A 23,052-nucleotide genomic window follows, 5' to 3' on the forward strand; every position below is an offset into this window, starting at 1 on the left:
CAGCGTACACAGTTGCCCTTACGTCTTCCCGCTGGGTTTCTGAAACACTTTGTCTTCGGTTTTGTGCTTCTTAATAGGAGCGTATGTATTATATGCATGTATGATCTCTTTAAGTATTTCGGAATTTCACTACGGTTCAAGTTACGTTTATATGTAGTCAGTTTTATTTTTTAAATTTTTTAATTATATTTACGCTATTGATCTGATTGGATTTTTTAACAACAATTTATTTGCACTCGGGCCCACAGTATTTTCTCTTAACACAAATCAAACGCAAAACAATTGGTTTAGTTATCATTGCCGGTCAGCGTTGTAGTGCCATTAAGCATTCATAAAATTTGTATTATGTTGCTGCCGCTCCTTCAAAGATTCTTTGACGGCACTCTCAACAGTTTGTTTAGCTTATGTAGACCGGGATGAGTTGGTAGGTATACAGGTAAGTGTCTGGCGATGCTGGCAAGGCGGTTTTACTGGTTTTCTTCTACCATCATAGTTCGTCACTCGAATCAGAAGTTTGAATTTGTTATATGCCGCGCGGAATTAAAGCATGCATAAAATGAATTCAAACTTAACGTTCATATTAAAAATAAAATATAAAAGTTAACAATGTTTTGCACAACAACACAATGCACAACATTATTTCTGCATATTTGTTCCGATAGTTTCTTTAAGTAGCACAACTATTGGATATTAATATTTTACTATAATGAACTGTCACTTTGTATTGCATTTATTCGAACATGTACCGCTATTTCGATTTTTTAACGAAATATTTTTTTTAAAAGTCCGGAAGTATAGCCATTGTTCGCAACTAGGCATTTGCTTGTTGGCTGTTCAACCGAATTGGCAATTTGAATGTTAAACGAACGCACTTCACAAGCCACTACAGCGGATTTCCCAAACACGTCGCTCTTGCACACCGGTCCGTAATCGACTGAGGCGCGCGCGCCGCATATTCATGAATGGCCTGGTGCTGGCAGCTGCTGCTGGCGCAACGCAGGGAAAATTATTACCCCTTGATGTGCTCGCATATTTAGTCGGGAGCACTGAAATTTGAAATTCGAATGACAATTACGAAAACTGGTGCTGGTTAGGGTTGCATATAAACAATACTATTTATGTAGTACAACATATTGAATATTAATTAAATATTTAATACAGACAAGTATTATATGCAATTACTGAATACCAAAAATATATGAAAATACAGAATCCAAGTCAAACTTTTCGTGCATTCAGAACTATTTTTTCTGAGATTAGAAACTAGGACATATCTAATAACGTATTTTATTGCTATTTTTTAACTTAATATTCTATATACATGATTCCATTTGGTAATACAGATATAATTCTGTAATCATTTTACGAATTGTTTTTATAGAAAATATATTGTAAAGGAAAAAAAAGTATTCAATGGTTTTGAAACAAAATCCTACCCTGATTTACTACTGCATGAAAACATATGATTACTACCCCATGTATATCGTCCATTTGCCATCCCTAACTTCGACATTAAACAATTGTCATAAAATATATAAACAAAAACTTTCAGAGCGCATATGGAAATTTAAATACAAATTTTGTTATATTTATTTACGGTTTAAAAATGGGATTTCTTTCAGTTTTGAAGAAAATGCGACAAAAAGAGAAAGAGATGCGCATACTTCTATTGTAAGTATGATTTTAAGTGAAATAAAACTGGTGATTCATACTGCTGTTGTATATGGTATATATTTTCACACACCAGGGGACTGGACAATGCCGGTAAAACAACAATATTGAAGAGATTTAATGGTGAATCAATAGATACAATTTCCCCCACTTTGGGTTTCAACATTAAAACTCTTGAGCATAATGGATATATGCTGAATCTCTGGGATGTGGGTGGACAGAAATCGCTGCGTTCTTATTGGCGTAACTACTTCGAATCTACAGATGGTTTGGTATGGGTAGTAGACAGCGCTGATCGTATGCGTCTCGAATCATGTAAACAGGAACTCAGAGTTTTGTTGCAAGAGGAACGTCTTGCTGGCGCTACACTACTGGTACTAGCAAACAAACAGGATTTGCCGGGAGCGCTTAGCGCAAATGATATCAAAGATGTAAAATATATATATATTTTTAATTGTTTGTTTCTGTTTTAATAGTTGTATGTCTTTTTACTCTAGGTTCTTGAGCTTGACGACATCACCACACACCATTGGTTAGTTGTGGGTGTGAGTGCCGTAACTGGAGAAAAACTCTTAGGTGCTATGGATTGGCTTATAGATGATATTGCAAAGCGCATATTTACCTTAGATTAATGATCACGTAGTGAGAAAGGAACATTCAAATTTAGTATTATTCGGCTTTTTAAATATTTAGCACTTATTTTTCTAATAAATATAATTTGTATAGTTGCTCCTCCGTTGTGCTTTTAAATTTTGGTTTTAAATTCACTTTGACAATATGTGTGAAACCTTCGTCCACCGTTGGATTTGTATATTTTTTCTTCATCATATTGAAAACCATTTCATTTATCTTTGAATGGCTGGTATCAGTAAGATGTCTGTATTTTATATTATGTCGCACTTGATCCACTTGCACGTTCATAACAAAGCAACGACATGGCACATTGTAACGTTTTGCAAGCGTAATAAACTTTTTGCGAGACTCAACATCTACATTGGTGTTGTCGACGACACAAGAAGTGCCAGCTTCCAAGGCTTTCTCGCATATTTTAAGGCATGCCTGAGTGCTTCCTGCTTTGTCAGCGTTGGCGATAGTGTAGTTATGTTGGTCAAGATACTCTTCACAAAAGAAACTTTTTCCTGAAATTAATATGAAATTATTGATATACAACTACTATAAATTTATATTCGAGGGCTTACCTGACCCGGGCAAGCCAACCATGATAATCATTTCACAATTATCAGCAGGAAGCTCAATATTTTTCGGTTCCAAAAGTGGAATATCACTGTTATTTATAATATCGCTTGGCTTATAATCTGATTTCAACCATTGCTCCGTGGGTTTACCCAAGAAATGTTCTTCAGGCGTGTAAAAGGACACGCCTACATTAGCAGCAAACCTACGATCTGCTAGAGAATGATCTTTCCGACGTTTGTTCTTGCCACTACCGCTTTCTGGTCGTCCGGCAGCATCTCCTACATAGAAGCTTTTGCTTAAATCTATATCAATGTCATCGTTTTTGTGTTCCACCAAATATTGCCACATGCCAATCAATGGTTTCCGGTAGTGTCCTTCTTCGATTGCGATAAATACTTGTACAGGTACTCCCAACTTTGTGAGTATATCTTTGATTTTTTGTTTAAAATCATCTAATTTTATTTTGCCACTCCCTATACCACCTTGGTTGGTGAAAAAGCAAATTTTGTAACCACTTTGCTGTAACAGCTTCAATTTTTTCAGTACTTCGGGGTACAATATTTGCCAATCATCGGCATGTTTTGGAAAAACATTACCAGACTTTGTGGTAATGATGGTACCGTCAATATCATAGCCAGCTATTTTCGTTGATGCTTGTACTGCATCGTCTGTGTATACCATCATAACGCCATTTCCTACAGATTCCCATTTTCCCGCACCAACTTTACTGCTCCTGCTATCACTCGATTTCGCTTCATCATTGAGTTGATTTTTATTTTCATTTTTAATTTTGACTTCCGCTGTGGGTGTCGGTTTGAATTGCAGCTCAAACTGATATTTACCATAAACAAGTTCAATGATATCGCCGTGCTCCAGATTACATTCGTTATTTTGCATTACCATTAAACCGTTAACGCTGCAAGGATTTACTCCAATTACACGCAATTTGGCTCGTGTGTTCTCCATATCCACGTCCAGTTCCAGTTGCCGCTTGGAGCAATGAACATCCCTTACGCCAGTTTCACAGCTTCGTCCTACCATATTTCTGCCGGAACTTAAATTGATACAATTGTAATCGGATGCCATTGGTTGAAGAATGCATGTCCGCTTGAAGGATTTGGATCCACCACTGTCCACGAAGGATCGTTTAAATGAATTGGCAATGGACATTATCGCACGTAGTACCGTTATAACTGAAACTGATCTCTTTAAAGGTTATTAAGTAATTGTACTATTATTTAAAACATTTAAATAACTTTACAATGAAATAAATAGAAAGAAATTCAGTCAATATCCAAATTTTATTTGTCGCGCCGTTTTTTACTAATTTTCCGCTTTATTTTATGAAAGTCGATTATAATAAAATGTCAGGTTCTTTCAACGCTCAAAATTATCGATAATTTTGGTTTTAGCATATTTCAAATCGACCTTGAAATCAGCTGACTTCGTTCATTTAGTTGTTTACTACACCGTGTACCGGTACTTAAACATTTTGTTTGTTCTATAAAAACTGAATTAAACTATTTATTCTTGAATTACATTAATTAAACTGAATTAAACAATTTATTATTGAATTACACGGTTTATATAAATGTAAAACAAAAATGGCGTCATTTGAACAATTTGTAATAAAAGTAAAACCAGCGCTGGACATGTTTCTGCGGTTGCCAAACAGGGAGCACTTGGAGAGACTACGCTATGAACTCTTGCATTTCAACTTTAGTCAAATGAAAGTATTCCATGCACAAATATTAGCACCGCTGGTGCTTAAATTGGAAGAGCTAAATGGGTATGTATAATTTACAATTTGAAGTGCCAAAATAACTTTTCTTCTGTAGTGCAAATCAGGATTTGATGACGGGCATTTTGGATTGTGTGCGTATTGTTATGTCCAAGCTCTACTTAGATGATATACAGGAATTACGCACATTGTTAGTAATCGTGCTAAAACAAATTCGTGAATCTGGTGCAATCACAATACGCCCCAATATAAGTGAAGAGCTAAAATTGGTTTCAGTGCAATGCATTGCAGAGGCACTACGGCGGTCGAGTAGTGATGTACTGGAAGCGTTTTACAAGCAAGAATCTGCTTTGCTCCTGGGACAGATACTCTTATCGCTGGTTGAGTTTATTGAAAAAGAAAAATATCGGAAGCTAGTGTAAGTAGTAATGCGATTTTTATTATTGTAAATTGTAATGAAAACTGTTTTACAAACATATTCCAGTATATCATCACTCGTTTGTTTGATGACCATATTCTATGTTCATGATGAAGCGGAATTTACAGATGTTGTGCTGCGAAATCAAGTAGCCGATACGATTTTTATATTTTTACCGAAAATTGTTACTGTTTTATTGAAAACTAGTCTAGCTGATGAAAAATTAGGCGAGACACTAAAGGCGGTAAGTGTATTAATTTTATATAACGAGTATATGGCATACCTGTAATAACTATTTCAAACTTCCAGACAGCCATTAAAGCGCTAGGACGAATACTATGCGTGGTTTTCGATCATTCGAGCGATGTAATAATCAAACACAGTTATGATAAGAATGAATTTAAAAATCTACTTAATGCAATGTCGCAACATAAAAACGATTCAACTGAATTTGATATTTACGCAACAACCAGTAAAAACTCAACTGAGCAGATTGAAAGTCGTCTCAAGCGCATGCAAAGCAGTGGACGCTCCAAACACTGGTTTAAAGAAACTTCAACAAAGCTTCGCATAGTTTACACACAAACAAGTATTTTGCGTTCGCACGACTCAGTGCGCGTGCGCAACGAATATGCACGCATGTGTTGCACGCTAATAGAACATTGCGGCCAGAATCTTTCGGGAAATTTTCTGATTTTACTCGAGAACGTAGTAGCTATGTCCGAGGATGAAGACAGAAATATAAGTGAACTGTGTGCCCAAACATTATCACAGCTACAGCTAGAAGGTAGTGCTAATGAGTGTATTTTTGACGAGTACGCCGACACACTATTCGATGAACATTTAGCGAAATTACCGCGCATAATCAATCGCTGTGCCGATGCTGAGCAATATGCTGAATTGATATTCCTAAAAGGTTTTCTGAAAAACCTAAGCGCATCGCGAATAAATTCTTTATTATTAGTGCCGAAAAATTTAGAAATGCTTTGTAGATGTCTGCTCGCTGCAGTTGATATGAAACTTTGTCGTGATTTTTTAATGGAAGAATATGCGGTGCGCGAAGTGGTGGAGGCTGATTTCGCCGTTTGTGCGAAACTCAGTTGGCGACAATATAAACATTTGAATAGTGAACGTTGCATTAAATTAGTGAAAGATATTTGCGCGATTTTAGGCAACACAAAGGGACTTAATCGTATGGTGTATGATTTTCTCTCAGAGCTTTTGGACCAAAACAGTGAAGCCATGAATGAAATTTTGCAAATAATGCTTTGGGTGGGCACAGTGTGTGACAAGCGGAATGTTGCTACCAATATAGAGTTGGTGGAAATGCTAATTGAAGAAGTGTTGCTGGATAAACACTGGCACTTAGCATTGCGACCGGATGCCAGCTGGCGTCTGAAGGTGAACAAGGTATTTTATTTGTTTACATATTTATTTTTTATTTCTTTAAATTAATTAAATTTTTTTATTTTATTATTTAGCCAACTAACTGGTTTGTGGACAATACGCCCGGGTTATACGAGTCGGCGGTGGAAATTAGAACACAAGATGTGGATTCTGATGATGAAAAGGATGCTGATGAAGGTTAGAATTTTAAATTACTTTTTTTTAACTGTTTTATATTTTATTGTTGTATTTTTATCTGCAATTATAGTCAGCAAGTCACAGCGCGTCACCATTTTGGATGCCGAGTTCAATGTATTACACACATGCCTTACTTTGGATGTCTTAGGACACTGTGCCGTATATTTCGGCGAGCGTTTTAACCGTTATATCTTTCGTTGCCTGCATAAAGTGCTTTTGAAAGTTGGTAGGTACACTAAATTAATTAAAAAAATATTTATTTAATTAATAAAATAAAATTTTTTATTTTTTTTATATTTATTTTATTTTTTTTTATATTTATTTTATTTTTTATATTTATTTTATTTTTTATATTTATTTTATTTTTTATATTTATTTTATTTTTTTTATATTTATTTTATTTTTTTATATTTATTTTATTTTTTATATTTCTTTTCTTTTTTTATATTTATTTTATTTTTTTCTATTTATTTTGTTTTTTATATTTATTTTATTTTTTTATTTTTTTTTTTCTATCTCCACAGCAAGCAGCAACACAATGGTTTATCAAGCGGCCAATTTTTGCCTGGTCTCCATACAGAAAGCGCTAAAATGTGCAAATATCTCGGAATTGATTGAAACACATACTGATTATCTCAGCTATCATCTGAATACTATACTAAGAAGGGTTAGTATATTGTAATAAAATTCTATAATTCGTTATTTATACAATAAAATTTTCACTTCAGTCACCTGAAAGTCACGCTGCAGTTGACATACTCACCGTGCTACTACAATTAAGCACTCGCAATGCCTTACCACATTTGGAAAACATTTTCCAAACAATCTACAATGAATGTAGTAAATCTCAGCAATCGGAAAATATCAATGCATTCTTGCGTGTTTTCAATGCATTCTTAAAGCATGTCGCACGTTGGCAATTGTCGAGTGATGTGGAAGTTTCCTCCGTGCCCATGCAAGTGGAGGAAACGCAAGATACAGATCTACTACAAAACTGGTTGGACATATTGGGAAGAAACACTCAATTCATTGAGCATGAAAGTGTGAATATGGAGAGTGAAGCAAATGCAAAAAGTACAACAAACAACACGGAAGATGTTGAGATGAAAGATGAGGAAGCCGAAGCGGAGCAGGATTTGAAACCACAACTACCACGTCATATACAAATGGTTAAGGATATAACAAATCAGGTTTTGCGATTTGTGGGTTTTCTTGAGCAAACGCATCAAATACTGGCGCTCGAGTGTCTAATACAGGCTGTGCCCTTACTGCGTGATTATGAGGATGAGCTGCTGCCGTTGGTGCATCTAATGTGGGCACCATTAGTGGAGCGGTTTCGTAATAACGATGCTGTTGTTTTAAATCGCTGTTTCACATTGCTAAATGTGCTTGCCACACACGCGAAGGAATTCATATTGAAGCGTAGTTTAGAGTATGTTGGTTTTTTATGAGTTTTTTTATTTGTTTTTCTGTACAAAAAATTTATAATTTTTTTTTTTATAATTTATAGCGATGTGATACCTAATCTGAAAGACTTCTTGCATAAATCATCCAAAACCAGCATGGCTGAAAAACTCAATGCGTGAGTTTTCAATGATTTTGTTGTTTTGATTATTTTTTTATTTTTTTTCATCTTTTTATCCTAGTCACACACAAGAGTATAAGCTACAAGTGATTCTGCTGGAAAACTTTGCTAATCTCATTGAATGCTTACAAATCGATGGCAAACATTTGAATGATATCGCTGAAATTGCAACGCTTTACCTTGCCCAAGAGCAGCCGAAGGAATTACATGAATTAGCCATCAAATTCTATCTTCATTTGCGTCTGTATAATGGACCGCTGACGTATATGATTGTGCTCAAGAAAGCGCATATACCTAGTTATAAGGACAATGCAGAGAAAGTGCTGACAATTTTTTATAAAAATCAAAATTCTAACGGTATTTGAGTATAAATTATAATGGAATAACATTTCATTGACTCGTTTGGATTTTATAGCGGGAGTGCAGTGTTAGCCCTAATGAGATAATATTTGGCTAATATTTTTTACCCTTCCAATAACAATAATACCACGTAATTGAAGTTGTTTGATTCCAAATAAGTTAATTATAACTGAAAATAGAGTGTAGAAGCAATTGGGTAATATTACTGAGAAATATTTCCTTGTAAAATTTACTTTTTACATTATATTTCCTTAATATAATCATATATAAATAAGTATATAAAAACGTACACCATTTGTACCGATTTTTTTTCATTTTCATTATATATTATGTTAAGTATTAGATTTTTAGCTAATTCCGTTAAGATATCTACCATATTGACCGATATATATAGTATAAAGCCAAACGGAGGGTAAAAATCAATAAATTTGGTATTCTATAATATACATCGAATTTAACTATTTACATTTTTTTAAACCGTTAACTGAAAAAATTACAAAACTCACGCCTAACAACATGTGAGAGTATAAAATGCATAATTTTACTTAAAAAAATATTTTTTTATTGCTTTTACATAACTAATTACAAAGAAATTTTGCATGCCGAATATTTTAGTGTAATTGGAGTTGTGTAATTTGAAATTTTTTCACTTTCTTTGTTTTACCAAACGGCTTTTATCTCCTAACAAGTGTTATTTGTATTTTGAGATCTGTTAGCATTTAGAAAACCGGCACATGGATCACATGAATCTGCTGTATTGGAGTAATCAGCACAAGTATTAACATTTTGTACAGTTGGGCAGCAAGCATCACAGGGATCACACGCATTGGAATTATTACGCGAACGTATCTGTTCACAGAAGGGCGCATAATTCGCTAACCCGGAGAAACCGCGCGAGGATGTTGATGTATATTTGCCATTCGTTTTGCCACCATCCATAGTCGTACTAGATCTATCCATGGAGGGTATTGTGGATGCGAATGATATGGGTGATATATCATTGACATCTTGCACCGATCTGCGGCGATTTCTGCGCGGTGTCGAACGTCCTGTGCGTGTCATCGACATTGATGGCGGCCCAGACGGCATGGAGATGTCGTTGAGCATTTGACTCATTGGTGACATTTTTCTTTGTTCAAAACGACTTGTGTTCGACATTCCCATGGATGGTGGACTCGCAGGCATTGAAATATCGCCAAGATTTTCACTTGGCAGTGACATACTTCTCCTGCGTTGGTGTCCACCGGTGGAACTTTCAGCAGGAGCGCCGTGGTAAACTCTCGAGATAGAAACTGTTGACGTTGTCACTTTGAGTTCCTCTTTGGAGGTATCCATTAAGGGCGTTTGGCCGTGGCGTCCTTGCGTGCGGGGTTGCGCAGGCGTTACACTGTGTTGTTGTTCGTAGGTGCCACTTTGTTTGATTGTGGTGTGCGTTTGCTCTACAGTAGCGGGACCGCGTGGACTTTGATCGTGCCTTCCCTCAGAGTTGCTTCTTTTGGGAGTTCCCCTGTAGGGGCTACCGCCTCTAGTTGAATCCGGCTGACTATACGAAAGCCGACGTCTAGCTCCGCCAGCTCTTGGTGTAGCTGCACCTGGTCGTGGTGTACTAGTAATGGGTGAGCGTTGTGTGGGTGGTGTTCTTAGTAGTGATGGCATAGTCTCGTCCGCAATTCTGGGGTCTAAGAGGAATCGTCTATCTAGTGGTGATTCATATGAGACATCCTCAAAACTGGGCATTGTGACATGTGAAATATGTTCACTTGCTGGTGATTGGTAGGAAGGTGCAGAAATATTTCCCAGCATTTCGCTGGGTAAGTTCATGGGTGTGCGCGGTGTTTGCGGGGGTGGAGTTCTCTGGTACGATGGTTGACTTATATCGTCCAACCGCTCACTCGGCATGTTCGTTGGTAGCGAATACCTTTGTTGTGAAGTTGCAGGAGTACCACTAAAGAAACCAGGTTCACTTATGTCGGCTAATTGCTCATGAGGTAAATTTTTTGGGAAGCTTCTGCCTGGTGGTGGGCCAATGGGAGTAGGTGAACGCAGTGAAAAGTGTGGGGCTGGTGGAGTGTGTATTGAAGGCGAGAGCACATCTCTTAAAGTTGATGACAGCGGTTGGTATCTCTCGGGTGACTTAATAGTTCTATACTCTTGCTGCATTGTGCTCACTGGCCGTTGAGGAGAGAATGCTTTAAATGGTTTTTGTTCTTGACTGTGTAAATAAGGTGTTTGTGCTGTTGAATGTCCGGAAGGACACGGTGGCGTTGGTGAAGTTACATAAGACGACGCAAATAATGGTGGGCTCTCATCTGCCAGCCTAGGATCCAGTAGGAATCTCCGATCCAGCGGAGAACCGCATGACGCATTTTCGAAAGATGGCATCGACATTTCATTTAACATTTCACTCGGATATGAGATGGATGGAACAGGTGGGGTCCGATATGATGGTGCTGAAACTCTTGACAGTTGTTCCTCGGGTATACTTGATAAATGCTGCAGTATATTTTCTGTGGACATGGATGGCAGATCATCAACACACGGTGGAGTGACGTCGGCTAGGTTGTCACTCGGCATGTCAGATAGGTCGAAGCTTAAACGTCGGCGTATGGAGTCTCGCAAAGTTTCAATTTGTGCTGCTGGTCTTGGACTTTGGGTGAGTATACCCGAATCCGCTGAAGGAGGGGCTAACCTGGTAGGTGAACAATTCGGATATTTAGTCTTAATCTCTTTAGTGTGGGTTTTTATGGATCCATTGGGATCAACTGTGACAACGATGTGTTGAGTGGTACTTTCAAGTTGTCCATTCTCATTTTCCGTACGTTCTATAACTGTTTCTCGAACACATTCCCCTTGCGGTAGCCCGCCACTGTCCGAGCCAGGATGCGTCGAATGTCTAGTCGAATCAGACACAGGTGTCTCAACTTTACATTTCAACGAATTGAAACGTTGTAGAATTTCACAATATGTTTTGTCAAAAGACGATTCTTCCTTTACACATGGGGAGGAATGCCGTTCAGGGGAAACCGATGGTGACCGAGAAGAAATCATTGATGGCATGGATTCATCTGCTAAGTGGGGATCTAAAAGGAAACGACGATCTAATGGTGATCCACACGAAGTGTCTGCAAACGAGGGCATTGTTTCAAAAGATAAATGCTCGCTAGCTGGCGATTGATACTTTGGCGGGCTCATGTCACATATCATATCTGAAGGCAAATTCTTTGGTATTGACGGGGTCCTATTTGGTGGCGTTCTCTCAAAATGTGGCGTACTAATATCAGATATGCATTCACTTCCCATATTACTGGGGAATGGTCTTGGTGGGGGTGACGCGTTGTAATAGCTGCTATAATAATCTGGTTCCGTTATATCTACCAAACATTCATCTGGCATATCTTTTGGCATTGGGCACCTGGTTGGTGATCTCACAGGTGTAGGAGAACGCAAAGAGAAATGCGGTGCAGGTGGTGTAGGTGAACATACAGGTGAGGGGCTCCGGGAACGCATGAACCTTGGTGCTGGTGAATAACGAGGAGAGCGTAGTGATCGTTGAGGAGTTGCTGTTCTAGATGGCCCGTGTGAAAATGAGGGACATGTTGTTGCTGTTGCCGGTTGTGCACACGGCGAAAGTGATCTGCACGGTGATAAACTGCGAGGTGACGATGCAAAAGATGGAGGACTTTCGTCCATAAGTCTTGAATCCAATAAAAAACGTCGATCCAATGGTGATCCACAAGATGCATCTTCAAATGAAGGCATTGTCATGCCGGACAAACGTTCACTGCGAGGCGTATCGTAAATTGGTTGTGACATATCGCATAAAAGTTCGGATGGCAAGTCATGCGGTAAAGACGGTGTTCGCGCAGGTGGAGTCCTTTCATATGAGGGTTCACTGATATCTCCAAGACATTCACTCGGCAAGTTACTGGGCAGAGGTCGCATTTGACCAGGGGTGCGAGAAGGACTGCTGTAGTATGATGGCTGACTGACGTCTGTAAGACATTCACTAGGCAGGTCCTTAGGTAAAGATTGCCCCCGTACAGGTGTCGGAGAGTAATAGGAAAAATGTGGCGCGGGGGGAGTAGGTGTGCATACAGTAGACGGACACGAATTTCTCATGGGTGGACATTCTGAAGTTGAGCGACGTTGTGACATTAACTGCGCTAGATTGAACCTACGAGGTGGAGACTGCCGTTTTCGCATCGGAGTGGGCTCATAGCTTTGTTGTGCCGATTGAGGTGCTGCACACGGAGACGGACAAACACCACGTGACGTTGACCCTGTTGAATAAGGCGTGCCACTTCTAGAGAACGATCGTCCTGGCGAGGAAACCCGTGAGGAAGCGAATGACAGTGGGCTTTCGTCAACTAATCTTGAATCCAAAAGGAAACGTCTGTCTAATGGTGAACCACATGAGGCGTCCTCGAATGAAGGCATGGTCATTTGTTCTAATGCCTCACTTGGAAAAGACATGGATGGCGTGGGCGGTGAACCGAAAGACGGAGCACTAATATCACAAACCATATCTGAAGGCAAGTCCCCCGGCATTTGGAATCTTTTTGGCGAAGGCGGTGAGGGCATATCACAGATGCTCTGTTCAAATGTAGGCACTGAAATATCTTCCAAACATTCACTGGGATACTGCACAGGCGACTGCTGCAGTCTGATTGGTGAAAAATGCGGCGGCGGTGTTGGGGTCGGCGCCGGTGGTGTTGGTGCACATACATCGGGTGTATTCAACAAACCGATAGGTGTATAATGCAACTGTGGTGTCGGTGAGCCCATAGTGCTGGCATACATTGGACTTGATTCGTCATCCAAGCAACTATCCGGAAATGATTGCCTTCTTTGTGGTCTCAGCGGTGACTGTGTACGCCTTGGAGAGTAAGACGAAATGGCCGATATATCGCCAAAGTCCGGCGCGGATATGTCGCAAATATCAGGCGTTTTTTGTTGCTGTCTTGCGGGTGACTGCCGATGCCTGGGAGGCGTTTGTGCCGGCCACGGCGAGGCATCTGATATGTCGCAAAAGTCTGGCGCGGAAATATCACAAATGTCTGGCGTCTTTTGCTGTTGCGAACAAACATTGCACTCACCCTCATCATAAGCCTCGCGAAAGTTGGGATTCGAGAAATCATCGAGCTGTTCCGAGGGCAGATCGCAGATATTGAATTGCGGCTGCTGTTGATATGGTGGTCTAGCGTTTGCCGCACGCATTGCATCGAAGGCACCAGCATTCGTTTCAACTGCGGAATGAAATGCAGACGTGAGAGTGGCGAGGGTACGAGGCGTATTTTATCTTCTAAAAACGAACTTACAGGTTAGATTTTCGAACATGCGCGGATGTTGGAATGGCTCATCTTCGCGCAAACCAAACTCGTGTGCCTCATACTGACGTGGCGTTGGCGGAAACCGAGACGTGTGTGCATCCAAACCCTGTCTGGGACCACACTGCCTTGCTGGTCGACAGCCACGCACACGATCCTCATCTATTTCTTGCATGCTGTTGAACTGTGTTCTTCGTAGAGAAGAAAAATACCGTTACAAGCGGATATACGTTACAAACTTACGGCGACGTATACCTGCGATTTTCGAAATATGTGGGCCTTGCGTGCGTATCATTGGGACAACTAAAAACAGTAGCAACTAAATAGCTTTCAATTAATGGCGGACGCCAACAGAAAACACTTGCAATACCTCATGCCGCTGCGAATGCATAGAAAATGCGTTGCCAAAATGAAATAAACAAATAGCAATCCTTTCAAGCCAAATAAGTCTTTAGTGTCACTTCAAGCTGGATGCGAAGTGGATGATAGCTAGTCGATTGGTAAAACAGGAAACTGCCGGATTTTGTACTGAAATTTTACTACAAACTAAATGGTTAAAAAAAAAGAATTTAATTGTTTTTGACTAAAGAATTTTTTGTAGTGTTTTTGAAAATCGAAATTTTGTCGAACATTTCAAGTGTGTGTGTAAAGACAAAAAAAAAAAAACAAAAAAGAAAAAATACGCTTGAAGTTTATTGGCAGTGTAACCAGTTGGTGTTGTTTTAGGCATACATGAGACAAGAAATTTTTTTGAAACTTGTTTAAGTTTGTTTTATTAAAAATTTTCATTTGGATACATATGTATGTATGTATTGTTTTAATTGCTCTATACTGCCAGCAGGTTCATACCAGTTCACGCATATCAAAATGCTGATTTGCCATACATGTACACACTTAATACGTATACATATATATAAAGTAACTTTTAACGAAATTAAAAAAAATCAAACTGAAATTAATTTAAAACTATTATGGCTGCTTGCTTAATCGTATATATATGTATATATTTATTAAAAAAAAAGTGAAATGAATAAAACCACGCTTCTTGATATTTTCATAGCAAAACATATTTTCCATTCTCTATTTCTATACATGTTTTCTTTGTTTTGTTGTTTTTTTTTTTACAGTTGTATAAGTGTTTTTTAAAGTAAAATAAAACTAAAATGTGGCGTAATTTAGATTTTGGTTGACTTAAACGCATTTTCGTTAAATTGATAAAAATCACTTGCAAACAAACAAATGTTCATTAAGTGTATGTGTATGTGTGTGTATAGCTCAATTTATAATATAAAACATATTGTGTACGTCACATTTGCAGTGTGTGTGACACTAATGCTGACTTTTTAACAAATATACGTTTTTTTTTTTAACTTTAATAAAATTGAAAAAAATGTATCAATCAAATCAATGTGTTTTTGTATAGATTTTATAGTTTTAGTTAATATACGCTGCATTTTTGTTTTTGTTTTTGTTCTTTTTTATATGAAATTTGCAAAATAAAAGTCAACAAAGCCAAGCTTTTAGGAAGTTGTTGTTGTTGTTGCTACGCTAAAAAAAATGCGTATCTCGAATACAATGGTTACCGGTATACTATTAAAATTATATAGTAATTGTTGTTGTATACACCATTCTAGTATTTAAAAATAGATTGTAGTTAGCATTTTCCACATTTTAGTGTTTTTTTTTGTTCTATACTAAGCACCAGTTTACGAATTTTTTCTTTCTTTCTTCTTCTTCTTCTTTTTATAAATGTGAAACTCTGTGAGCAATTTTTGAGTTCAAAATGCGGTAGTGTTCATACGACATGCTGACATTTTTTTTTGTTTTTATCGTCTATTGATTTTTGTTTTTTTGTTTGCTTTCTTTCTTGTTTAAGTTATACAATACTTGCTTAAACGCCTGCCCAATTTTATATTACTATACAGAATTAACTTAAACTACATGGCGAGCATGCTCATTAAGCTGTTTGCATATGCCATTGGCTTTACATCAGGATGAGGCTAAAAAGTGAAATAGAAAATTAACATTTAATACACTGTTATTCAAAAAAAAAGAAGAAACAAGTTTTTTATGACTCTACTCACCACAGATTCGAATGATTTGAAATTCGGTTTCAAATCATTGCCTTTTATTGTTATGAAAGCGCCCATATTGCCCATGGTATCGCTGTTGAGAAAAATACGATTGAAGATTTTCATTTTAAATTAACAACATTTTAATTTTCAATTAAAAAAAATTATTTTAAAAAATATCCAAACTCACCAGTAATTAGGTGCCGAAAACACTGTAATACATTGGCCATCATGTGTGACCTCATAGCCCATATCTTTGACCTCATGACTGCGCACCACATAATCCAGATTATTTCGTTTACAAAATGTTTTTGTAATATCCGGTCCGAATTGTATGCCCACACCACGTTTCGAGGGTCCACGACCGGGCCATGCCTGCGGATCGGACCACAATAGTTCACACATGAGTCCCTCCTCTGGTGGCTGGCAGTTGCGATCGATGCAGCGCAGATCATCCAAGACGACATTGTCTTTCGAGAAGAGACCACCATGCATAACAAGGATTTTCTTGTTGATGCAATGGCAGAGCGGCAACCAATTGAATACACGTGTGAACATATCAGCCATGCGTGAGGTATATTTTGCTGATACTTCACCGGTGAAGCCGTACATGTGATTCATGTTGATGCTCTCATGATTGCCTGCAAAATACAATCAATTTAATTTATTAATATCAAATTCAAATAGCAACAAAAAATATATACAAATTTGCTTTTGTAATTACCACGCGACATGAAGAAGTGATTCGGATATAAAAGTTTAAAACCGAAAAGTGTGAATATACACTCAACAGAAAATGAGCCTCTATCAACGAAATCGCCATTGAACAGATATGGATTCGTCGGCGATGGCAAGCCATTGATTTTGAAGATATTCATAAGATCATAGAACTGACCATGAATATCGCCGCAAATTGTAAACTTCGATTCATCGGGTACATTGATGTCAACGAGCGAGGGTTGCGTACGCATATATTCGTCAACATCGCAGAGTATCTGAAAAATAGTAGTTGAGTCATAGATTTTTATTTACAGATATAGCAAAAGTTGAATGAAAGTGTTATACGCAATAATAGATATGAGCTGGCGATTGTAATATAAATATTAATCTAATCTGTAAACGATTATATCGAAGTATCATATATACATATGCATGTATGTGTGTATTATGTACTTAAGCACTATTTTGTGATTTATATGTATACGTACTTTGTAAGCGTATTTGCGGTGCAAGATTTTTTGGTTTTTGTAATGCTCCATTAGTTCCAACATGAATTCCAATGTTACTTTGTTATCTTTGAGGGCCGGCCCCGTATAAGCATCTTCGATAGCTGTAATTTATTAGAAATGAAAACTATAAACTCACACAACTAATTACACTAGCGCCTTACTTATGTCTTCCAATTCTTTGTACATTTCCGCTAACGTTTTTTCGGGTGTATCAACCGCGATGGCACGTTCGAAAGCACGCATTTTAACAATTTTATTGCATTCCGTGTACTTGAGTTTAGCATCTTTGTCATTGGGTCGACATTTGGAGACCTAAAATTAAGTTAATAAATAAAATAAATTATAAAAATTGTATGTAATTTTTTAAATTATATACTCACATATTCAAAATCGGCTAAAGCTTGCTTGAATTTACCAAGTGACATTTGAGCAGCGGCACGTCGGTAATAACCCTTCAAATATGTTGGATCCGCTTTGACAGCTGCGATACCATCTTGTAGAGCGTAACCAAAACTCTCTTCACGCAGATGAGCTAGTGAACGGTTGGCATAGTATATTGCACAAGGACATAACTCTATAGCTTTCGTGTACATCTCAATTGCTTTAGTAAAATCCTTATCTGTGTATAGAAAATAATTGTTGCTTAATATTTTTAAATTAACGATTTAGTATCATAAATATATTAATAACACATTTACTTTAATACAATATTTTCACTTTCTGCCATTTATCGGAAAACAAATGCGCATATTTCGCGTTGTCCCCAAATTAAATCTACATTATCGGAGACCAATTAACACCGTATGACAACTACATATATTGCATTAGTAGCAGCAAAAACGTTAAGTGGTTAGGCGGGCATCGGGTTGCGGGTTGTCATACTCAATATTTGCATTTTTGCCGTCGATGATGTTGTGGGTAACGTACAGTTTAAGGTTAGAATGAAGCACGATTAAGGGTGGGCGCAATGTTTTTAGTTGTAACACACGCGCGCACTTGTTAAACGAAAGAGCAACGACATTATAATAATTAATCTCCGCGAAACTTATACAACGTCTATATATGGTATTTTCATATACATAAGTACTTCTTGGCTATCGCTAGTGTAAACATTAGTTTTAACTTACTCTTTAACAGCTCATTTCCCTGATTTTTGTAATTTTCTGCTAAATCTTTTTGTTCATCCACACCGTTGTTAGTGGCCTCTTGTGGTGTTGTTGACGTATCCATTTTAGTGGCCGTTTCCACCGCATTATTATTCTCGTTCAGCGCATTATTGAGCGTGGAGGCGGTGGAGTCGGTGTCTTTAGCCGCTGCTTTACTCACACCACTCAATTTTGTATCCTCGTTGTTTTGTTGCACTTCTACTTGCACCGCCGACATGTTTCCAGCAATTTTCCCTTAAATTTTCTTCACAATTTTTTGTTCCTTTATCACCGATTCGTATGCTGCACTTCCTTTACAGGGGGTTTGATACTCGTGCAAGTGAATGCGTTGGCGCTGTGGTCTTTTATGATTTGATTATCTATGAATTCTCTGTTTGCTAACGCGTCCTTATTTTTATAAACTTTGTACCGAAAATTAAATGGTTTTCTTAATATAAAGTCTTTAAGAAATTATAATTATTGGATTCTAACTTTTCTCTCGATTTACCTGCTTGAGTTTCTGAAATGAAAAAAAAGGTGCTCGTCTAGAAAAGGAAATTTTCTGACATATGATGCAGGTGATGCCAGATGGTTTCCATTTTAGTACTCTTCGGTAAATTTTTTGGCTGCTTTGTTTGTGTTGATTTTGTTATCGAGAAATGTAATCGACAGACTTTTGTGTGTAGTATTTTCCAAGATATATAAACTTTAAAATCCGGTTTAAAAAAACGGACTTTTAATAAAAAAAATATGTGGGATTACTGTCGAGTACATAATATTTAGGCAGTAATATATTCGCGACTTTACTTACGAAGTACCGATTATCGCGAGGCCGAAAAGATAAATAGTTTACCACTTATCTCTATAAGAATAAAAAATTTAACCTATTTTATCAAATTTTTAATTTAATATTTTTTCTTTTTACTCAACTATTTATCATACATCTCCTAATACTTATTTCTCTAAATTAAAACAAAAAAAAAATCAGCCAGTGTTGGCAACTTTGATGTTCCATTATTTTTTGACAACTCTTTATTTACAATTGAAAGCAGAAAGAAGAAAAGAAAAACAAAACTTGAATGCATTTTAATAATCGTGAATGCAATGAAAACTGCACAAAAGTCAAAAAATATAGAATTTAAAGCTGTAATTAGTGATATTAAATGCAACAAACTGCAACCAGCATCGTAAATCATTTCATTGTAAAGAGATATATTATCCGTATATAGTACAACTGACCAAACCGAACTGCATTATATCTAAATAGCCAAATATGCACTCATATGTTTGTAAGTAAATCAGAGATTCTAGTTTTTCATCTTTGGCATTGCTGGTGGAAGAAAACTAAGCAGAGCTAAAAAAGTCGAATTGTGTGGAAAAGGTGAGCTAAGCCGAGAAACCAGAGTGGCAATAGCATTTACATTTGTGCAGTAGAGTGAGCGTGTGCTGCAATGAGCAACGATCAGCTTTTATATAATTTACGTATTCAAAAGTGAAAGAATTAAACTTTAATTATTTGCAACACAGATGTCGAGTTGGCTGGATTAGACAAAGTGGTTCAAACGATCAAATATTAACATTTCTGTTAACTGCAACAAAATTTATAAAATTTTTGGTATATTGTTTGGAAATATCACAAATATTAGAAATGTCTATGAACAATTTATCAATTGATGGCGAGTTCCGTTACATCATACAGTGGTTTAACGAGTGGAGTGAGTTGCAGCGCGATGACTTTGTACCGGTGTTGTTAGAGTATTTGCAACAGGAAGGTTCAAACGGCGTATATATGAATGGCATAGTAAATTCTGTGTCCCAAACCAACATTCAGGATAAGCCGATGAGCTTATTTCAATGTAGGGTAAGTATTTTAATTAGTGGAAATAAAAAGTATATCAAAAAATTAAAAATAAATCAATTTATCAAAAAAAAAATTTTTTTTGTATTGATTGTATATTACTTAAGATGTAGTCTTTAACAACTAAAAGCTAATATATTTGTGAAATATGTTATTAACTTTTATTCTCCTAGTCATTTACTTATTTTATTATGTTAAATAACATGCTCTACAATTTTTTTAGATAAAACTCTTCCGCGAGTGGAACAAAAAATGGCCTTCGGATTTAAAACTGAAGTTGCAGGAAAAAGTTACCGAAATTGATTCGAAAGTGGGCGAAAAGATAACAAAAGAAATCACGCCTACCGCTGTGGAACAAGTGAATGTTTGTAACGGTGATGCAGTCGCCATCGAAACACATCATGAAGTTAATGAAGGAGATGAAGAGAAGAAAATAACTGCTGAAATTGCTGTTGAAGCTAATGAGGTTGCAGAGGTGCCAACAAATTTGGAAAGTCACATTGTAGAAGCACTAAATAATGAAACACCAGTTGATGACAATAATTCGAATGAAAACGTTGATAACCAGATTGCCGATACCACACCAACAACTAGCACGGTCACAGTTACTGCTATCGAAAACTCAATTGATAATGCACAGTTACAATTGGAACCAGATGAACAAGTTCAAATACCAGCAGAAAGTGCATTAGAAGAAAATATAACAGTTGTAGATAGCATTGCAACCACCACTGCCACTGTTGCATAAAAGCAACGATTGATCTATAAAGAGAAAAGCAACATCAAATAGCAGTTATTTACCTGCTCTAGCATGGCTACTAATAGTAAACAAGAACAAATATGGAATTAATTATCTACATTCACAATGCATATAAAATACGATAAATGGGGTAATTGACTTTGATTATTCTTTAACAACTCGTTCAATTACAATACCGTTATAGACCGACGCATTTAAGTGCATAATTGAATTAGTTTTACAAAATCGTTTAATCCCATAAACTGAGTTGTATTCCAGTAAAAAGAAAAAAATTCTGCAACAATTGTATTTAATACAAAATTCTCAATGATCTACACAAAATATTTAAAATGAAATTATTTATTAAAAATTTTCTATAAAAATTAGTTGCTCGAAATCATAACATTCCATTTACATTACATACTTATGTTGAAAACATAAAATTAAAAAAAAAAATTATATATAAAAAATTTTCTATAAAAATTAGTTGCTCGAAATCATAACATTCCATTTACATTACATACTTATGTTGAAAACATAGCATTTCCATCTTTAATTCTAGACTTAAGCAACTAGTGTAAGCAACATACATGCATATATACATATATTTTTATCAATTTCTTAACTAAACTAAATAAACGGTAAACTCAGTGTAATTTTTGTGTGAACTTTTTGTACAATTGTGTGTTTAAGACACACGAAAAAAACATTAAATTACAAAATAAAGTTTCATTCTTGCAAATATCCGTTATGTGGTTTGATTTGCAATTCACCGTATTATTACTCATTTAGTCTACACGTCACGAAAACTTGAATGAAACCCAAACACTCATAGCCGCAATGAACTATTGTATTCAAATATCAATTTGCCAATAATCTAATCAGCATTAGTAATTAATATTGCGAAATAATGTAGCACAGTGGGATAAATTAAATAGAAAATATATAATAGAAAATTATTAATGTAATTTTTATGTTAATTGTTGGAAATTGATAATATTCAATGTTTTGGAAAACGATTTAACGCTGAAAGCTTTTGCTGATAACAGACGATTTGATAGTTTTCAAGCGGATGGAATCCAGATCTATTTCGGTTACATACCGATTACCTATGTCATAAAGACAATCTTCTGTCAAAAGACAATTGAGGAAGGAGATATAGGTATAAGAAGAGTATGCGTGGTTGTGAACCAATTTCGCCCATTTTCAAATTACACGATTGGGATGCCAACAAAAAAGTGATGAACCAAATTTCGTTGAAAAAAATAAATAAATTAATTAATAACTCCGACAAGGGATGTTATAGTCAATTTCTATTAGTTTTGCTCCCACACTTGTTGTAGAACTGTTATTTGAAGACTGATAAGTAGCAAGTAGACTAAGTTAAGAGTATTTGATCTTCAAAGGAGTCATCCCATGTGAAGGCCGAGTTTTTAGGGATTTTTTATATTTTTTTAGATGACCAGTAAATAGATAGAGCTTTAAGTCTAATATCATATCTCAGCAGTATAAATATAAATTTTAAGCGAAAAATATTGCTCCTAATCATTGAATCTGTTTCGATCGAAAAATGGTACGATACGATCGAAAAATTTTACGTCGAAATCATTGAAACCGTATCGAAAATAAAATTTACGATCACATTGAATTCACTTTCCGACTCGAAACCATTGAATCCGTAATATCGAAAATTTTGCTCGAAATCTATCCGTTTGTGAATGAATTGCGTGAATATAAAATAAATAAACCATTTGGAAGTTTTTATTTAATTTATTTTTGATGACGGAATTAATTATGTTCAATTGGTTATCTTAGAGATAAGTGACAAGAACACTTTAACGAAACATAATTTGAGACGTTTAAGTACGATATAAAGTTGCACCCCGAAATAGCGCAAGAATTTTCTCAAAGAGCCTCAGACGAATTAAATACTTTTTGAGAAGAAATTTGACAAGAGTTAACCTGTCTAGGCTCTCCAATCCAGGACAAAACTGGATGAATGAAAATGTGTAAAGACATCGTGATAAATAATTTTATTTATAGTTTGAAACTAATTTTAAGTTTGTAACAAAAAAAAAAAAAAACGTATAACGCATATCTAAAACAGGGGGTGGGCCCTTCATTTA

The 23,052-nt window shown here is 36.4% G+C and overlaps 5 protein-coding genes across 12 annotated transcripts; 3 read left to right on the plus strand and 2 right to left on the minus strand.

Annotated features, from left to right (window-relative positions):
• Nucleotides 1–120: 120 nt before the first annotated feature.
• On the minus strand, nucleotides 121–14,543 carry LOC105211891 (uncharacterized protein F21D5.5). 6 transcript variants are annotated; one of them, XR_008472811.1, is made up of 7 exons: nucleotides 14,254–14,543; nucleotides 14,139–14,186; nucleotides 13,875–14,074; nucleotides 13,653–13,802; nucleotides 2,871–4,067; nucleotides 2,294–2,810; nucleotides 121–1,046 (listed from the first exon to the last, which is right to left on the minus strand). XR_008472811.1 is itself a non-coding variant. In XM_054235930.1 (6 exons), exons 1-6 carry the CDS (start codon nucleotides 14,256–14,258, stop codon nucleotides 2,368–2,370), a joined length of 2,043 nt encoding a protein of 680 aa, XP_054091905.1. In that variant the 5' UTR covers nucleotides 14,259–14,543; the 3' UTR covers nucleotides 1,851–2,367. The 6 variants fall into 6 exon arrangements, 5 of the variants coding, with proteins under 5 accessions (XP_054091905.1, XP_011181858.2, XP_028895819.2 ...); XM_054235930.1 differs by lacking the exon at nucleotides 121–1,046 and having other exon boundaries at nucleotides 1,851–2,810; XM_029040004.2 differs by lacking the exons at nucleotides 121–1,046; nucleotides 2,294–2,810; nucleotides 2,871–4,067 and having other exon boundaries at nucleotides 9,101–13,802; nucleotides 14,254–14,539.
• On the plus strand, nucleotides 1,491–2,421 carry LOC105211885 (ADP-ribosylation factor-like protein 2). Its single transcript, XM_011183559.3, has 3 exons — nucleotides 1,491–1,671; nucleotides 1,748–2,102; nucleotides 2,169–2,421. The coding sequence occupies exons 1-3, from the start codon at nucleotides 1,607–1,609 to the stop codon at nucleotides 2,301–2,303; spliced, it is 555 nt and encodes a 184-aa protein (XP_011181861.1). The 5' UTR covers nucleotides 1,491–1,606; the 3' UTR covers nucleotides 2,304–2,421.
• LOC105211887 (uncharacterized) lies at nucleotides 4,339–9,009 on the plus strand. Its single transcript, XM_054235932.1, has 10 exons — nucleotides 4,339–4,657; nucleotides 4,707–5,027; nucleotides 5,094–5,271; nucleotides 5,337–6,437; nucleotides 6,509–6,611; nucleotides 6,682–6,837; nucleotides 7,136–7,278; nucleotides 7,340–8,043; nucleotides 8,122–8,193; nucleotides 8,258–9,009. The coding sequence occupies exons 1-10, from the start codon at nucleotides 4,473–4,475 to the stop codon at nucleotides 8,559–8,561; spliced, it is 3,267 nt and encodes a 1,088-aa protein (XP_054091907.1). The 5' UTR covers nucleotides 4,339–4,472; the 3' UTR covers nucleotides 8,562–9,009.
• Nucleotides 14,544–15,293: 750 nt separating the features above from the next.
• On the minus strand, nucleotides 15,294–18,981 carry LOC105211889 (serine/threonine-protein phosphatase 5). Of its 2 annotated transcripts, XM_011183566.3 has the most exons (9): nucleotides 18,838–18,981; nucleotides 18,312–18,751; nucleotides 17,565–17,803; nucleotides 17,346–17,496; nucleotides 17,164–17,285; nucleotides 16,680–16,950; nucleotides 16,146–16,596; nucleotides 15,968–16,049; nucleotides 15,294–15,883 (listed from the first exon to the last, which is right to left on the minus strand). In XM_011183566.3, exons 2-9 carry the CDS (start codon nucleotides 18,565–18,567, stop codon nucleotides 15,821–15,823), a joined length of 1,635 nt encoding a protein of 544 aa, XP_011181868.2. In that variant the 5' UTR covers nucleotides 18,568–18,751; nucleotides 18,838–18,981; the 3' UTR covers nucleotides 15,294–15,820. The 2 variants fall into 2 exon arrangements, with proteins under 2 accessions (XP_011181868.2, XP_011181867.2); XM_011183565.3 differs by lacking the exon at nucleotides 18,838–18,981 and having other exon boundaries at nucleotides 18,312–18,831.
• A 362-nt stretch (nucleotides 18,982–19,343) lies between these two features.
• LOC105211888 (uncharacterized) lies at nucleotides 19,344–21,672 on the plus strand. Of its 2 annotated transcripts, XM_011183563.3 has the most exons (3): nucleotides 19,344–19,710; nucleotides 19,857–20,190; nucleotides 20,411–21,672. In XM_011183563.3, exons 2-3 carry the CDS (start codon nucleotides 19,978–19,980, stop codon nucleotides 20,933–20,935), a joined length of 738 nt encoding a protein of 245 aa, XP_011181865.2. In that variant the 5' UTR covers nucleotides 19,344–19,710; nucleotides 19,857–19,977; the 3' UTR covers nucleotides 20,936–21,672. The 2 variants fall into 2 exon arrangements, with proteins under 2 accessions (XP_011181865.2, XP_054090858.1); XM_054234883.1 differs by having other exon boundaries at nucleotides 19,344–20,190.
• Nucleotides 21,673–23,052: the final 1,380 nt, after the last annotated feature.

This window comes from Zeugodacus cucurbitae, chromosome 2 (genome assembly GCF_028554725.1).
Source record: "Zeugodacus cucurbitae isolate PBARC_wt_2022May chromosome 2, idZeuCucr1.2, whole genome shotgun sequence".
In the NCBI taxonomy this organism is placed as follows: Eukaryota; Metazoa; Arthropoda; class Insecta; order Diptera; family Tephritidae; genus Zeugodacus; species Zeugodacus cucurbitae.

Coding starts and splice junctions, on each gene's coding strand:
- LOC105211885 (XM_011183559.3), top strand. CDS start 1,607: ATGGGATTTCTTTCAGTTTTGAAGAAAATGCGACAAAAAGAGAAAGAG. Junction 1,672..1,747: donor GAGATGCGCATACTTCTATT/GTAAGTATGATT, acceptor TTCACACACCAG/GGGACTGGACAATGCCGGTA. Junction 2,103..2,168: donor GCGCAAATGATATCAAAGAT/GTAAAATATATA, acceptor TTTTTACTCTAG/GTTCTTGAGCTTGACGACAT.
- LOC105211887 (XM_054235932.1), top strand. CDS start 4,473: ATGGCGTCATTTGAACAATTTGTAATAAAAGTAAAACCAGCGCTGGAC. Junction 6,612..6,681: donor TGAAAAGGATGCTGATGAAG/GTTAGAATTTTA, acceptor CTGCAATTATAG/TCAGCAAGTCACAGCGCGTC. Junction 7,279..7,339: donor TGAATACTATACTAAGAAGG/GTTAGTATATTG, acceptor TTTTCACTTCAG/TCACCTGAAAGTCACGCTGC.
- LOC105211891 (XM_029040004.2), bottom strand. Junction 14,075..14,138: donor ACATATTTCGAAAATCGCAG/GTATACGTCGCC, acceptor TTCTCTACGAAG/AACACAGTTCAACAGCATGC. Junction 13,803..13,874: donor CATGTTCGAAAATCTAACCT/GTAAGTTCGTTT, acceptor TTCATTCCGCAG/TTGAAACGAATGCTGGTGCC.
- LOC105211889 (XM_011183566.3), bottom strand. CDS start 18,567: ATGTCGGCGGTGCAAGTAGAAGTGCAACAAAACAACGAGGATACAAAA. Junction 16,597..16,679: donor TCACTTCTTCATGTCGCGTG/GTAATTACAAAA, acceptor TGTATTTTGCAG/GCAATCATGAGAGCATCAAC. Junction 15,884..15,967: donor TCAAATCATTCGAATCTGTG/GTGAGTAGAGTC, acceptor TTCACTTTTTAG/CCTCATCCTGATGTAAAGCC.
- LOC105211888 (XM_054234883.1), top strand. CDS start 19,978: ATGTCTATGAACAATTTATCAATTGATGGCGAGTTCCGTTACATCATA. Junction 20,191..20,410: donor TGAGCTTATTTCAATGTAGG/GTAAGTATTTTA, acceptor CAATTTTTTTAG/ATAAAACTCTTCCGCGAGTG.